This window comes from Lepus europaeus, chromosome 3 (assembly GCF_033115175.1).
Source record: "Lepus europaeus isolate LE1 chromosome 3, mLepTim1.pri, whole genome shotgun sequence".
Taxonomy (NCBI): Eukaryota; Metazoa; Chordata; class Mammalia; order Lagomorpha; family Leporidae; genus Lepus; species Lepus europaeus.
In genome coordinates this window covers 35,527,164-35,540,869 of record NC_084829.1, presented here as the reverse complement: position 1 = coordinate 35,540,869, position 13,706 = coordinate 35,527,164, and the positions used below count along the sequence as shown (strand labels likewise).

General features: G+C 47.4%; 1 protein-coding gene across 5 annotated transcripts in view; it reads right to left on the bottom strand.

The window, feature by feature from the left end:
- ANKS1A (ankyrin repeat and sterile alpha motif domain containing 1A) overlaps window positions 1–13,163 on the bottom strand; it is a 208,104-nt gene extending 194,941 nt beyond the window's left edge. For 4 of the 5 annotated variants that reach the window (XR_009865488.1, XR_009865491.1, XR_009865489.1 and 1 more), the window contains exon 1: window positions 12,552–12,742. Coding sequence is in view for 1 of the 5 variants with exons in the window: in XM_062185987.1 (XP_062041971.1) it covers window positions 12,552–12,742 (191 nt within the window). In the remaining 4 variants the exon portion in view is untranslated. Of the gene's footprint in view, window positions 1–12,551; window positions 12,743–13,073 lie in introns of those variants that run through there. The other variant, XR_009865490.1, reaches the window with a different exon arrangement.
- Window positions 13,164–13,706: the final 543 nt, after the last annotated feature.

The following is a 13,706-nucleotide window of genomic DNA, read 5'->3' as shown; positions in this document are numbered from 1 at the left end:
CGGCAGTATGGTGCAGCAGGTTTAGCCACTGCCTGCGATGCTGGCATCCTATATGAATGCCAGTTGGAGTCCTAGCTGTTTCACTTTCAATACAGCTCCCTGCTAATGCACCAGGGAAGTCAGAGGAACACAACTCGGGTGTTTGGGCCCCTGCACACACATGGATGGAGTTCTTGGCTTTGGCTTGGTCCAACCCCGGCCACTGCAGCCATCCAGGGAGTGAACCAGAGGACAGAAGGTATCTACCACTTTCTCTCTTTCTCCCTCCCTTAACTCTGCCTTATCAAATAAATAAATATCAGGAAGGAAGGCAGGCAAGCAGGCCTCCCATCCCATTATCTCTGGCTTCAATCTAGTTCCAACAACCATCTGAGCCAGTCAGATAATACTCTCTGGAAAAAAAAATTTTTTTTAACTGAGAAGGTCCATCATCTTTCCAGTCTTTGAGTACATGAAAAGTACTGCCTTCTGGTTTTTCCTTTCAAAGATTTATTTTACTTTATTTGAAATGCACACGCGCACACACACACACAGAGAGAGAGAGAGAGAGAGATACAAAGAGAGAGAGAGAGAGATACAAAGAGAGAGATCTTCTATAGCTGTTTTATTCCCCAGATGGCTACAATGGCCCAAGATGGTCCAACCTGAAGCCAGGAGCTTCTTCCAGGTCTCCCACATGAGTGCAGAGGCCCAACGACTTGGGCCGTCTTCCATTGCTTTCCCAGGTGCATCAGCAGGGAGATGGATTGGAAATAGAGCAGCCAGGACTTGAACCAGCACCCGTATGGGATGTCAGCATTCCAAGCAGCGGCTTAACCCAGTACACCACAACACCAGCCCCCAAAAATATTTTATGGACAAATTATTTTAAGAATCCAAAACATGGTTGTAAATCACTAGTGGGAGAGAACAGAAAATTTAAAATAAAGGAAAGAAAGAAAGAAGTGTTTGTAGCAATAGTTGGAAACAACTTCAAACACAAAGGCCTCTGGTTTCTTGCCTACTGTTTAGATTCACTTCCCAGCACACATTCCCGAGCAGTGCATTTGGCAGTTCATGCATCCAAAACAAATCATTATTTTGTATTGGGGGGCAAAAGGGAGGGAGAAACAAGAAGAGTCTGAATTTTCTCACAGGTAAAAATCCACGACATGTGAACCTATCTGAGGAAGATGAGAATTTTCTATCAGAAACATCAGAAAAAAGCAATGGAGGAGGCTTTTTCCTCTTTATGATCTGCAAGGCATTTCCCTCTGTCCTACAAACTAATATATTATTTGGCATAAGTTTAAAGACATTCCCCTCATCTAACTTTCCTATATTCCAGGGAAACTGCCAATTAAAAAAATAATAACAAGCTTACCTCATTTCATGTGGTCAAAGGTATTCTGTGTTATATTCTTGGGTAAAAGAAGAATTCCCAGTTGCATAATAACTAAGAGCAAAGACTCCAGAACCAGCCTGCCTGGATTCAAAACCAAGTGCTACCACTTACCAGCTTATTACCTTGGGCAAGTTACTTGATATTTTTTTTTTTTTATGCTTCAGCTTCCTAATCAGAAAAATGGGAACACCCCTAGTACTTTCCCTGAAGAACTGTTATAAGGGCAAAATGAATTAATATTTATAAAGTGCTTAGAACAGTGTATGGCACAAAGTGCTATAAAAGCAACCATTAAGTTAAAATAAATCCCTAACAATTTTTTGGTGAAATTTTACCTAACCATATACAAAGTAATGGCTGAATCTTGTCCAGAAACGAACTTCTCCAAGTGGTCAAATGTACTGCTTTAAAAAAAAAAAAAAAATTATTTATTTGAAAGAGTTACAGAGAGAGGTAGAGCCAGAGAGAGAGAGGTCTTCCTTCCACTGGCTCACTCCCCAAATGGCTGCAATGGCCAGAACTGAGTTGATCCGAAGCCAGGAGCCAGAAGCTTCTTCCTGGTCTCCGACATGGGTGCAGGGGCCAAGGACTTCCACTGCTTTCCCAGGCCATAGCAAAGAGCCGGATTGGAAGTGGAGCAGTCAAGACACGAACCAGCGCCCATATGGGATGCTGGCACTGCAGGCCAGGGCTTTAACCTGCTGGGCCACAGTGCCGACCCCAAATGTACTGTTTTTTTGTTAGTATCAGTTTTGCAGTCACAGAGACTCCTAGCACTGCAATCCTCTGTGTGGCCCTGGGCTGGTAACTTTAGCCTCTCTAAACCCTTGCCTCACCTGTAAAATGCAAATAATAACAACTGTCTAGCAGGCATGCTGCAAAGGTAAACAGAAAATGCAGATGTGCTTTATTATTTTTTAAAAAATTTTGTTTGTTTGAAAGGCAGAGTTAGAGGGACAGAGATCTTCCATCCACTAATTCACTCCCAGGATAAGCACAATAGCCAGGGCTGAGTCAGGCAGAAGCCAGGAGTCTGAAATTCCCTGTGGATCTCCCATGTGAGTACAAGGGCCCAAGGACTTGGAACATCCTCCACTGCTTGTCAGCATACACAGGGCAAAGGATTAAGTGCCCAAGAAGTGAATCTGGGGCCAGTGTTGTGGCACAGCATCCTATATGAGCTCCGGTTCGAGTCCTGGCCACTCCATCTCCAGTCCAGTTCCCTGCTAATGTGCCTGGGAAAGCAGCAAAAGACGTGGCTGAGCTGCTTGAGTCCCTGCACCCATGTGGAGACTTGGATGGAATTCCAGGTTCCTCGCTCAGCCTTGGTGATTGCAGCCATTTAAAAAAAAAAAAAAAAGATTTACTTATTTATTTGAAAGGCAGAGTTATCACAAATGGTGACTGTTGATAGTGGTACAGCGGAACATACATTTGGAACTGCTTTTCCATGCCCAGTAAACGGCCTGACTGATCCCTACATACAAGCTGCTTCCAGCCACCACTGTTAGGCAGGAGCACAGCGTGTACCCACGACAAAGGACAGATCCCATCACGTGGAGGCAGAACCACACACAGCCTCAGGCTCACAAGAACTGTATGTCTGAAATTTCCAATAAGAAAAGTTAAAACAGAAAACTGCTTTTTATTAGTGGGCCTCTTCTAAACATTTTGCCTCTCGAGGAGTCTGTGAGGCCCTAAGTTGACCATTAAAAACCCTTAAAACTATTAAAATGGCAACATCAATAAAAGATATGTACTTAACAAACAGGGTTGTTATTTAGATTTACCAAAGACGGCGAGCATCTGGCTCCCATCAGATCAATCGAGCAGCCTTTTACCAACCCACTGGCATGAGCCAGGCCATTCGTGCCTTGCACACATCCTGTGGCTCATCTGATGCTGCTTTAGCAGGTCGGTGTCCCAGGCCAATCATGCACACGGACACCCCCAGGCTAACAGCAGTTACCTAAAGTGCCTTAGTCATGGCAGAGCTGCGTCAGAGTCTGATCCTCAGCAGCCACGCTTTGCCCTCACTAGTTAGGTGAGCCAGGGAACAGGTTTGCTTCCCGGGTCAGCTGCATCGTTTTAATAGAGGTAGTAACGTCACAAGAGGTTCAACTGATTTGTTTTAAAGCAGAGACAACTGACTTGTTTTTAAAACTTTTGATTTGTAAACTAAACAAACTTGATCTACAAATTACTGAGAAAGGATAAATATGAAGCCATACCATATAATTTCTAGTATTACTACCATTAACTCTAACCACACCAAAGTTATTTGAAGACATTCTATGAATGTAACATATTCTATGATATAATTTTCCATACCACAGAAAATCTCCCAGTAATCTTTAGTAAATCAGTGTGGGAAACATTTTCTGAGGGCTCTCCAAAAAACAGACCAAGTTCTATCCACAGGAGCGCCTGACTTTTCCAAGAACAAACTCTCCACTGTCTACTTCTGGGGTTTCCTTGGTCTCTCTGGGCTACAAAACCCAATAATTTACTTTCCCTACTAAAGACAAGGGCAGAAATAGCCTGAACTTCCCTTTTTGCAAACCAAAATTCACAGCTGTTTGAGGGGAACAAATCAAGGGAGGGGAAAAAAAAAAAAACCTTTTGAAGGGATTTTTCTGGTCAAGGATTCAACTTTCACTGGGACCACAACCTCCTGTGACAAGTGAACACGCTGAAACTGACTGGATACAAATTAAATTCTTCAGACCACAAGATGCTTCATTGTTTCCTGTCTAATTTTTGTAACTAAGATAGTAAAAACTAAACTTCAATTACAGGATTCAGAAGGGAGACCGCTAACTAACTAAACTTCTATAAATTACCTTTTACAAGAAGTAGATGCCCTATTCAGTTTAAGATAAGGCACTCTCTTTAGATTTTAGTATAAAGTAGCCAACACAGGATTCATCTCCAGGCATTCTACCCATTTGGGGTTGGTAGGTAAGTAGATGGGTGGTGGTGGTGGTGGTGGTGGTGGTGTGTGTGTGGGTGTGTGTGTGTTTTAAATAGGGGAACATTCTGCTTTAAAGAAAAATGTTCAGAGCCGGCGCCGCGGCTCACTAGGCTAATCCTCCGCCTTGTGGCGCTGGCACACGGGGTTCTAGTCCCGGTCGCCCCTCTTCCAGGCCAGCTCTCTGCTGTGGCCAGGGAGTGCAGTGGAGGATGGCCCAAGTGCTTGGGCCCTGCACCCGCATGGGAGACCAGGAGAAGCACCTGGCTCCTGCCATCGGATCAGCGCAGTGCGCCGGCCGCAGCGCACTGGCCGTGGCGGCCATTGGAGGGTGAACCAACGGCAAAGGAAGACCTTTCTCTCTGTCTCTCTCTCTCACTATCCACTCTGCCTGTCAAAAAAAAAAAAAAAAAGTTCAGCAATTGCAAAACAAGGGAACAGGGTTTGCCATCTCAACAAATTCATACTTAAAAGGAGTATTTTAAGAAGTTCTTAAGAAATGATTTTTACTCTAGGTAGTTTAAAGAAAGATTCAGATAAGTGCTATTCCAGTGAAAGGCAGTGTTTCATTTTGTTTTTGTATTTGCATTCTTTTAGAAAAGCAGGAACTTAGATCAGACAAATTCACAAGATCCTGTTTCCAGGCCTCCCATGCTACAGTCCCTACATGGTCAGTATTGCCTTCTTCCTTAGGATGTTAAAATCATTTTGCTCAAAATAGGAACATTTAGAAGAAATCTGGCACAACAGAAGGGCAAAAGTAAAAGGGTTAGCAAATACAAGGCTGACAGGCCATTCCAGTCTCCACACTACAAATCCAGTCTGGAGGTGAAGACAAGACCATTTCAAATAGAATGATCATGTGAACCACTCTTTTTGAAGTTGCTCATCTCTTTAATCACTCGAAATGCAGAACAGCACACGGAGAGTAAGAGATGGGGAGAGAGAGCTTCCATGCACTGGTCCACTCTCCAAGTGGCTACTAAAGCCAGGGCTGGACCAGACTGAAGGGAGAAGCCAGGAATTCCATCCTGGTCTCCCACATGGTGGCAGGCGCCCAAGTACCTGAGCCATCCTGTCGCCTTCCCAGGAGCATGAGCATGGAGCTGGGTCAGAAGTAGAGCAGCTGGGGCTGGAACCACCACCACAGTATGTGATGCTGGCAACACAAGCAACAGCTTAATTCACTGTGCCACAATGCCAGCCCCCTGCTATTTTTTTAAGTCCAAATTCCCCAAATAAGCATTAGGAACCTTTCTTAAAAACAATGAATGCTGATGATATCTTCTGACATGCTGGAGAACCTGCTATTGTCCTCAAAACAGGGTCCACTTTTGAAAACTTTCCATCCATTTTCTTTTCTTTCTTTTTTTTTTTTTTTAAATCACTACCTTCTAGGCCAGTGCCGCAGCTCACTTGGCTAATCCTCCACCTGCGGCGCCGACACCCTGGGTTCTAGGTCCGGTTGGGGTGCCAGATTCTGTTCCAGTTGCTCCTCTTCCAGTCCAGATCTCTGCTGCAGCCCGGGAAGGCAGTGGAGGATGGTCCAAGTGCTTGGGCCCTGCACCCGTGTGGGAGACCAGGAGGAAGCACCTGGCTCCTGGCTTCGGATTGGTGCAGCGCGCCAGCCACAATGCGCCAGCCATAGAGGCCATTTGGGGGGTGATTTGAAAGTCAAAGTTACACAAAGAGAGAAGGAGAGGCAGAGAGAGAGAGAGAGAGAGAGAGAGAGAGAGAGGCCTCCCAGCCACTGATTCACTCCCCAATTGACCACAACGGCTAGAGCTGCACCAGTCCGAAGCCAGGAGCCAGGAGTCTCCCATGCCGGTGCAGGGGCCCAAGGGCTTGGGTCATCCTCTACTGCTTTCCCAGGCCACAGCAGAGAGCTGGATCAGAAGTGGAGCAGCTGGGACTCGAAGTGGCACCCATATGGGATGCTGGCACCGCAGGCTGGGGTTTTAACCCACTGTGCCACAGCACTAGCCCCTCCATTCATTTTCAAAACAATTTATTGAGAAATGTGTGTCTGCGGACAGTTCTCCCCTCTGCCCCCCACCCCACCCCACCGAGTGAAAACTAGTTAACAGTAGCTTATCACTGCTGTCTATAAATTCTCAAATTTCTCTAGCAAGCCTCCATGGCTTCCTCTTCCCTCACTCACTCTTCTCTCCTCATTCTTGAAAAATTTAAGTATAGAATTTGCTATGACACAATCCTCCATAACGATAACCTTTGGTTTAGTTTCTCAACTCTGAGGAATGCATTTCACTTACCTTTCCATCCACACACAAGAGTATTTAGCTCATAATTCAACTTACAGTTTTAAGTTATTATATAAACAGTTTTAACATTTCCTTTTCTCAGCTCTGTTGGCCTTTTAGTTGTTTAAAATTCACCTTCAATGGGGCAGGAATAGTGGCACAGTTAGGCTACTTATGAGCATGGGTTCAAGTCTTAGCTGCTCCACTTCTGACCCACCTCCCTGCTAATGTACCTGGGAAAGCAGCAGAACATGGTACAAGTGCTTGGGCCCCTGCACCCACACAGGAAACCTGAATGAAGCTCCTGGATCTTGGCTTCAGCCTGGCCCAAACCCAGCCATTGTGGCCACTGGGGAGTGAACTAGCAGACAGAAAAGCTCGCTCGATCTCTCTCTCTCTTTCTCTCTCTGTGTGTGTGTCTCTCTTTCAAATAAATAAATAAAAAATTAATCTTCAAAGGGCTAGTGCTGTGGTATAATAGGCTAAGCTCCTGTCTGCAACACTGGTTCGTGTCCCAGCTGCTCCTCTTCTGATCCAGCTCTCTGCTATGGCCTGGGAAAGCAGTAGATGATGGCCCAAGTGTTTGGCCCCTGCACCCAAATGGGAGACATGGAAGAAGCTCCTGGCTTCAGATCGGCCCAGCTCAAGCCAAGGTTACAGCCATTTGGGGAGTGAACCAGTGGATGGAAGATCAATCTCTCTCTCTCTGCCTTTCTGTAACTCTGCCTTTCAAATAATAAATAAATAAATCTTTTTAAGAAATTCATTTTCAACCCAAAACTTACTGTATTCTGGTGCAGAAATTGTTTTCCTGGAAATCCATAGTTTCACTACAACCCTAAATATACCAACTCTCTCGTGACAATTTGAGTGCCTGCTATGTGCCCATTGCTAAAAATACCGTTACTTTAAAAGCTTAATACAGGGGCTGGCATTGTGGTATGGCAGGTAAAGTGCTGCCTGCATCCCATATGGGCACATGTTTGAGTTGTGGCTGCTCCAGTTCCAATCCAGCTCCCTGCTCACATGTCTGGGAAATCAGCGGAAGACAGCCCAAGTGCTTGGACCTAAAAGAAATTCCTGACTCCTGGCTTCAGCCTGGCCCAGCCCCGGCCATTGAGACCATTTGGGGAATGAACGAGCAGATGGAAGATCTCTCTCTCTCTCTCTCTCTCTCTCTCTCTCTCTCTGCCTTTCAAAAAAAATAAATCATAACAAAAAAAAGTTTAATACAGAGCCTGTCCCAAGCTCCCAAGCAATAAACAAGGCACACAATAATTAAACAATGAGACAGTATTATAGAAAACACAATCCATGTGATCCAGAACCTCTGTAGAACCAGATATTTTGGATAACACACTTTCCAGATAATTTATTGCTTATCCTTTTAAGTAACACAAATATTTAAATCATGTTGGATACAAAACTAAAATATTCTTTCCACCTCATTAACAAAGTGTACATAATTTAATATTTATTTCATGGCAAGAGTCATAATAACCATAAATTATAACAGAAAGATATAGTACAGTGAAGTCTAGGACCTAACCAGGTAGGCAGGACTACGCTACTATGCTCAATGACAGGGATGGGGTAACAGTAATTATACTAGCTCTAAATTCCCTTTTTGGTGATGTGGGTTTTTTATTTGGGGGAGGGAGTCAATCTGTCACACAGATGTATGCTACCACAAACCCTGTAAGGGAACAGACCATATATGGGCTAAGGGGCTAATACTGATATAGTGCCTACAATGTGACAGACCAAGTAGACAATGGGTAAACATTTGGTAAAGGAATGGCATTTGCCTCCCAAAGCAGGTCCTCTCCCTTATTTACTGTTTCTAGTCTACCACAGCTTAGGAAACAGATCTCCAAGCAGGAAAAAACACCTTTTAAAATGTGTCTGGCATGCAACTTTACTCATAGCAGGCACTGCATGGTAAAAATTGTATGTGTTGAATTGAAGATGGCTAATACTGACAATTTAGGGTATGCCACAAATAGTGATAAGTAGTGATAATTTTTTTTAATTTTTTTTTTTTGACAGGCAGAGTGGACAGTGAGAGAGAGAGACAGAGAGGAAGGTCTTCCTTTTTGCCGTTGGTTCACCCTCCAATGGCCACTGCGGCCGGCGCATCTCGCTGATCCGAAGCCAGGAGCCAGGTGCTTCTCCTGGTCTCCCATGCGGGTGCAGGGCCCAAGCACTTGGGCCATCCTCCACTGCACTCCCGGGCCATAGCAGAGAGCTGGCCTGGAAGAGGGGCAACCGGGACTAGAACTCGGTGTGCGGGCGCCGCAGGCGGAGGATTAGCCTAGTGAGCCGGGGCGCCAGACTGTGATAAATTCTTACACTCTTGGCCGGTGCCGTGGCTCACTAGGCTAATCCTCCGCCTTGCGACGCTGGCACACCGGGTTCTAGTCCCGGTTGGGGCGCCGGATTCTGTCCCGGTTGCCCCTCTTCCAGGCTAGGTCTCTGCTGTGGCCAGGGAGTGCAGTGGAGGATGGCCCAAGTTCTTGGGCCCTGCACCCCATGGGAGACCAGGAGAAGCACCTGGCTCCTGCCATCGGATCAGCGCGGTGCACCGGCCGCAGCGCGCCAGCCGCGGTGGCCATTGGAGGGTGAACCAACGGCAGAAGGAAGACCTTTCTCTCTGTCTCTCTCTCTCACTGTCCACTCTGCCTGTCAAAAGAATAAAAAAAAAAAATTTAAAAAAAATTCTTACACTCTTTAAATAAGGCTATTCTTATACAGCAGATATTATCCCTGTTTTACAGATGCCAAAATTGATGCTTAAAATGGTTAACTTGTAGAAAATGAAGCAGCTAGACAATGGACTGTGAATCCAGGCAGCCTGACTCCAGACCAAGCAGTCTTAAGTATACCTCTCCACTGCCTCCAAACAAGGGTATGGAAATAAATGATGGCTGGAAGAACATAAAGTTTATAACAACTTGTTTTCTAGTACAAGTTTTCTTTGCTACCTTTCTGCTTCTCAGTTACAATCTCAATAGGTGACAACATAAGTATTAACAGTATACTGGCCGGCCAAAGCTAGGCAAGCAAGGTATAAGTCAATGAACCACAGAAGATGTGCTCCAGGAAGACAAGTTTGAGAAATCTGTACACATTAGGGTCATCAGAGAAGGCTACAAGAAGTTAAAACCCAAACCCAAGCAGTATAAGAAACAAGGGACGGTGGGAGAAAGGGACACTTTGTAGTTTAAGAATAAGCACAGTGTTTGTGGATTACGGGGAAAGGAGGGTCATAAATAGCTGAACAGACAACACCTGGGCCGTCTGGAACCTTGACACTCACTGCGGCTGAAGCTTCTACTCCTGCCGGCTTTACTGTATCACTCAAACAGCAGGACACAGGTAGGCTGCAGCTGGCAGTACTCCAGACAGTAGGATACAAAGGCCAAATCCACCTTAAAACAACACAGGTCCTTGGGAGACAGAGGAATTGGGGACCTAAAAACCCATTTTCTATTATTTCCAAACCTAAACAGAGATGACATGTTGACCTAATGATCACTTAACTGTATGGTCTGATTTACTCAGAAATCTTTTTTTTTTTTTTTTTTTTTAATTTGACAGAGTTAAACAGTGAGAGAGAGAGACAGAAAGGTCTTCCTTCCGTTGGTTCACCCCACAAATGGCCGCCACGGCCGGAGCTACGCCGATCTGAATCCAGGAGCTAGGTGCCTCCTCCTGGTCTCCCATGTGGGTACAGGGGCCCAAGCACTTGGGCCACAGCAGAGATCTGGAATGGAAGAGGAGCAACCGGGACTAGAACCCGGCACCCATATGGGATGCCGGTGCCGCAGGCAGAGGATTAACCAAATGAGCCACGGCGCTGGCCCCACTCAGAAATCTTTCAAAATGTTTAATCAGAGTCACCGCTAATAAATAGCACACCTGATACAACTAATGACTGCAGATCCTCCCTGCCCTAGAAGTCACAGGAATGAGAGGCTGGGGAAGCTGTTCAGCATCTAACATCTGTAACAGACACAGGAACAAGTCAGAAGGAGTCAGCTCTCTCAACTCCAGGGAACCAAGACACCACCCACGCTGTATGGCAGGGAATGGACACATCAGCAGGAGGGCCAGAATAAAAACATTCTGCTCAACATATTTCCTGGTCTTGCTTAACTGCATGGCAGTGAAAACTACAGCAGAATTTCAAGTCTCTGAAGAGCAGCACTAAGAAAAATCTGACCTGTACTTAAAGGCAGGAGGTAATGCAAAAGTGTCTCACTTCAGCAGCATAGGCTGGGTGGGGGTTAAGGTATCTCTGGCAAACCTCCAAAAGCTATATCATCAACTCATTAGAGGCAGAGGCACCTCCAATCATGTACAGTCTTTCCCTCACTGCTTAGACGTCAGAATTACACAGTATCAAAGTAATCAAAGTTCAAAGCCCAATTCATGTGTTCAGTGTGAAATTATTGAGCACCTCTAAGGACAGGAGAAATAAGCCTGACAAAAACTGTCACTCTGATAGTTGGAAGAATACGCGTCCATTCTTATTTACTGTATCGTGCCCAACTACTCGAAAGTCCCAGCAGGAAGTTCTTCTCCCAGTGCCCCACAAGTACCCAACAGGCCAACTTTCTCACTTCTTTGCCCACCTGGAACACTCCCATTATACTCCGTTTACCCAAATCCTCTTAAGTCCCACTCTTCCTGCAAGATGTGACCTCCTCCCCATCCCAAAGCGTTCTCTGAACTACTAACAACTACGGTAAGTACCACCATCAGTTGACTTGGAAATGTGCGATCCTCCAGCTGACACTTTTATGATTTGATAAATCGTCCATATCTACTATAGGCCAGTATTGTAAGGGCTGGCAAAACAGCAGGAAACGGTACTGGTCTGCTTGTTTGTTCTTTCCTTAAGGAAACTCCTGGGAAGGGTTCTTGTCTTACACTGCCTTTTCAAATCTTCCTGTAAAGACCCTGGCTGGTACTCAGTGCTTAAAATACTTGACTCGGGCTTCTTTTTTGGTCCAAGCTCACCCAAATCGAAGTAACACAAATTAATGGGGAACAGAAGCTAACGAAGCCATTTCTAAATGAACTTCCACTTCTTAAAAACCTCAAAAGAACAAGGAAGGAAAACAGGCTGTGAAAGTGCTGCTGAACCAACATATTTTACTCAATGACAAAGCATCTCCAATCCCCCTTCCAAACGACACAGAAGTCATTTTCCCCCCTCGAACCTCACAGCTTCGGATTCAAGTGTCCAACAGACCCCAGAAAATTTTAAAGCGCCCCTCAATTTCCCAACCAAGTCTTCCTAAACTTTCACTTCTTGATGAACAGACCCCAGAAGAACCCTGCAAGGAGGCTCATTACAAGGAGCCACACTTCGAGCCTCAAGCACGAGAGGGGCTCCAAGACGAACTCTCCAAACGCGACCGATCCAGAGACAATTCTGATATAAACAAAAGCCAGGTTCTGCACAGCCTGGTGGAAGGTTGCAAGTTCCTGTGGGAAGGGAATCCCCTCCAGCAGAGCCGCGGCATTCTGCAAGCCGTGGGAGCTTCTGCAGGAGGTGAGGCAGGTTCCATACACATACACTGATCACTTGCTCCCTAGTGGCTTTTGTGAAGCAACGACAGCTGGCATCCCACAGCGGGCGAGGGTGACGCCGGGCTGTGCCAGGCGGCGGAGCGGCCACCTGGGCACTCCCACCATTCTTCGCACCCGGGTCAGGACCGAGAGACACGGAGAGCGGTGCGCCGCGCCAACTCGGACCCGCGCCCCCTCCGGCTTCCTGTCCCGCCGGCCGCCTGCCGTCGCTCCCCGAGTACGCCGCGAGCCCACCCCGCCGGGTCTCTGGAGCCCGACCTCTCCAGGGACCTAAGAGACGGACGGGGGGGTGGGGGGGTCTCCAGGCGGCTGCCGGGCCCCGGCGCGTACCCACCTGAGCAGACTGGAGAGAGGGTGGCTGGAAGAGCCGAGGCCGCCACCGCCACCGCCGCCGCCGCTGCCCCCGGAGGAGCCGCCGCCGCCACCCCCGAAGCCTGAGGAGAGCCGCTTCCCGGACAGCAGCTTCTCCACGGCCGGGAGGTGCCCGGTGCGGGCCGCCTCCAGCAGCTCCTGCTCCTTCCCCATCCCCAGGGCCGCCACCCCAGGACCCCCCCACCCCGGGGCCACCGTGGAGCCGGCTCGGCTCCCAAACTTTCCGTCTCCGGGCAACGCACCCCCTAAACCGGCCGGGGACACCACCCCCCTCCCCCCCGCCTTTTCCCCACGAGCGCGTCACTTCCGGGATCCGGCGTCACGCGTCACCGCGCCCCCAAGCCCCGCCCCCTTGCCCACCTAGCTGGGCGGGGCTCCGCGTCCCTGTGCAGGTGGACCTTGGTGCGTCCGGACAGGACAGGTCAATGGGGCAGTGCCATGTGGGTACCCACTGGAGAAGTGGAAAGGGGCAAAGGGGACCCACCTGTACACGCCGCCGGAGTGCGCTTCTTTTCCAAAGGTGTTGGGAGCTCACGGGACAGGAAATACGGTAATTCGTCCCGGCGGTGTGGAAACAAAGAGAGAAATATGGTAATACGCACCTACATTTCCAAGTCCGTTCTTTAAGCATAAAGTAATATGTAACAGGTGCGGGGGCCTGGTAATACAGTGGTGAATAGAACGCCCTGCCCCTCCCTCCGCGTCCCTCAATGAGAAAAGGAAGGACATTTTAAAAGCAGAAATATCCTCGCCCCTTCACCATCCCAATCCGTGAAATGGCTCATTGACGTGGAGCGCTCCGAGGAGAGACCTCCCACCCTGTAGGGATTCCTCACGATGAGACGGAGTGGGCAACAGAAGTCAGGCTTGAGAAACCTATCCCGATCTTCAGCACTGGCGAACTGGAAAAATGATTTAATTCGGTAGAAAATGTTTTGCTCCCTGTACTAGCGCTGCTCCGGACTCAGAAACAGGCAGTCGGCACTCGTGGAGTGAATGAATGGGTTGGATAAACACTGCTCAAGCAATAGGGCTTTTTTTTTTTTTTTAAGGTGCTCGTGAAATATTCGTAGAGGGGAAATGGTGGCAATTCAATGTAAAGTCAGGCCCGCCGTCC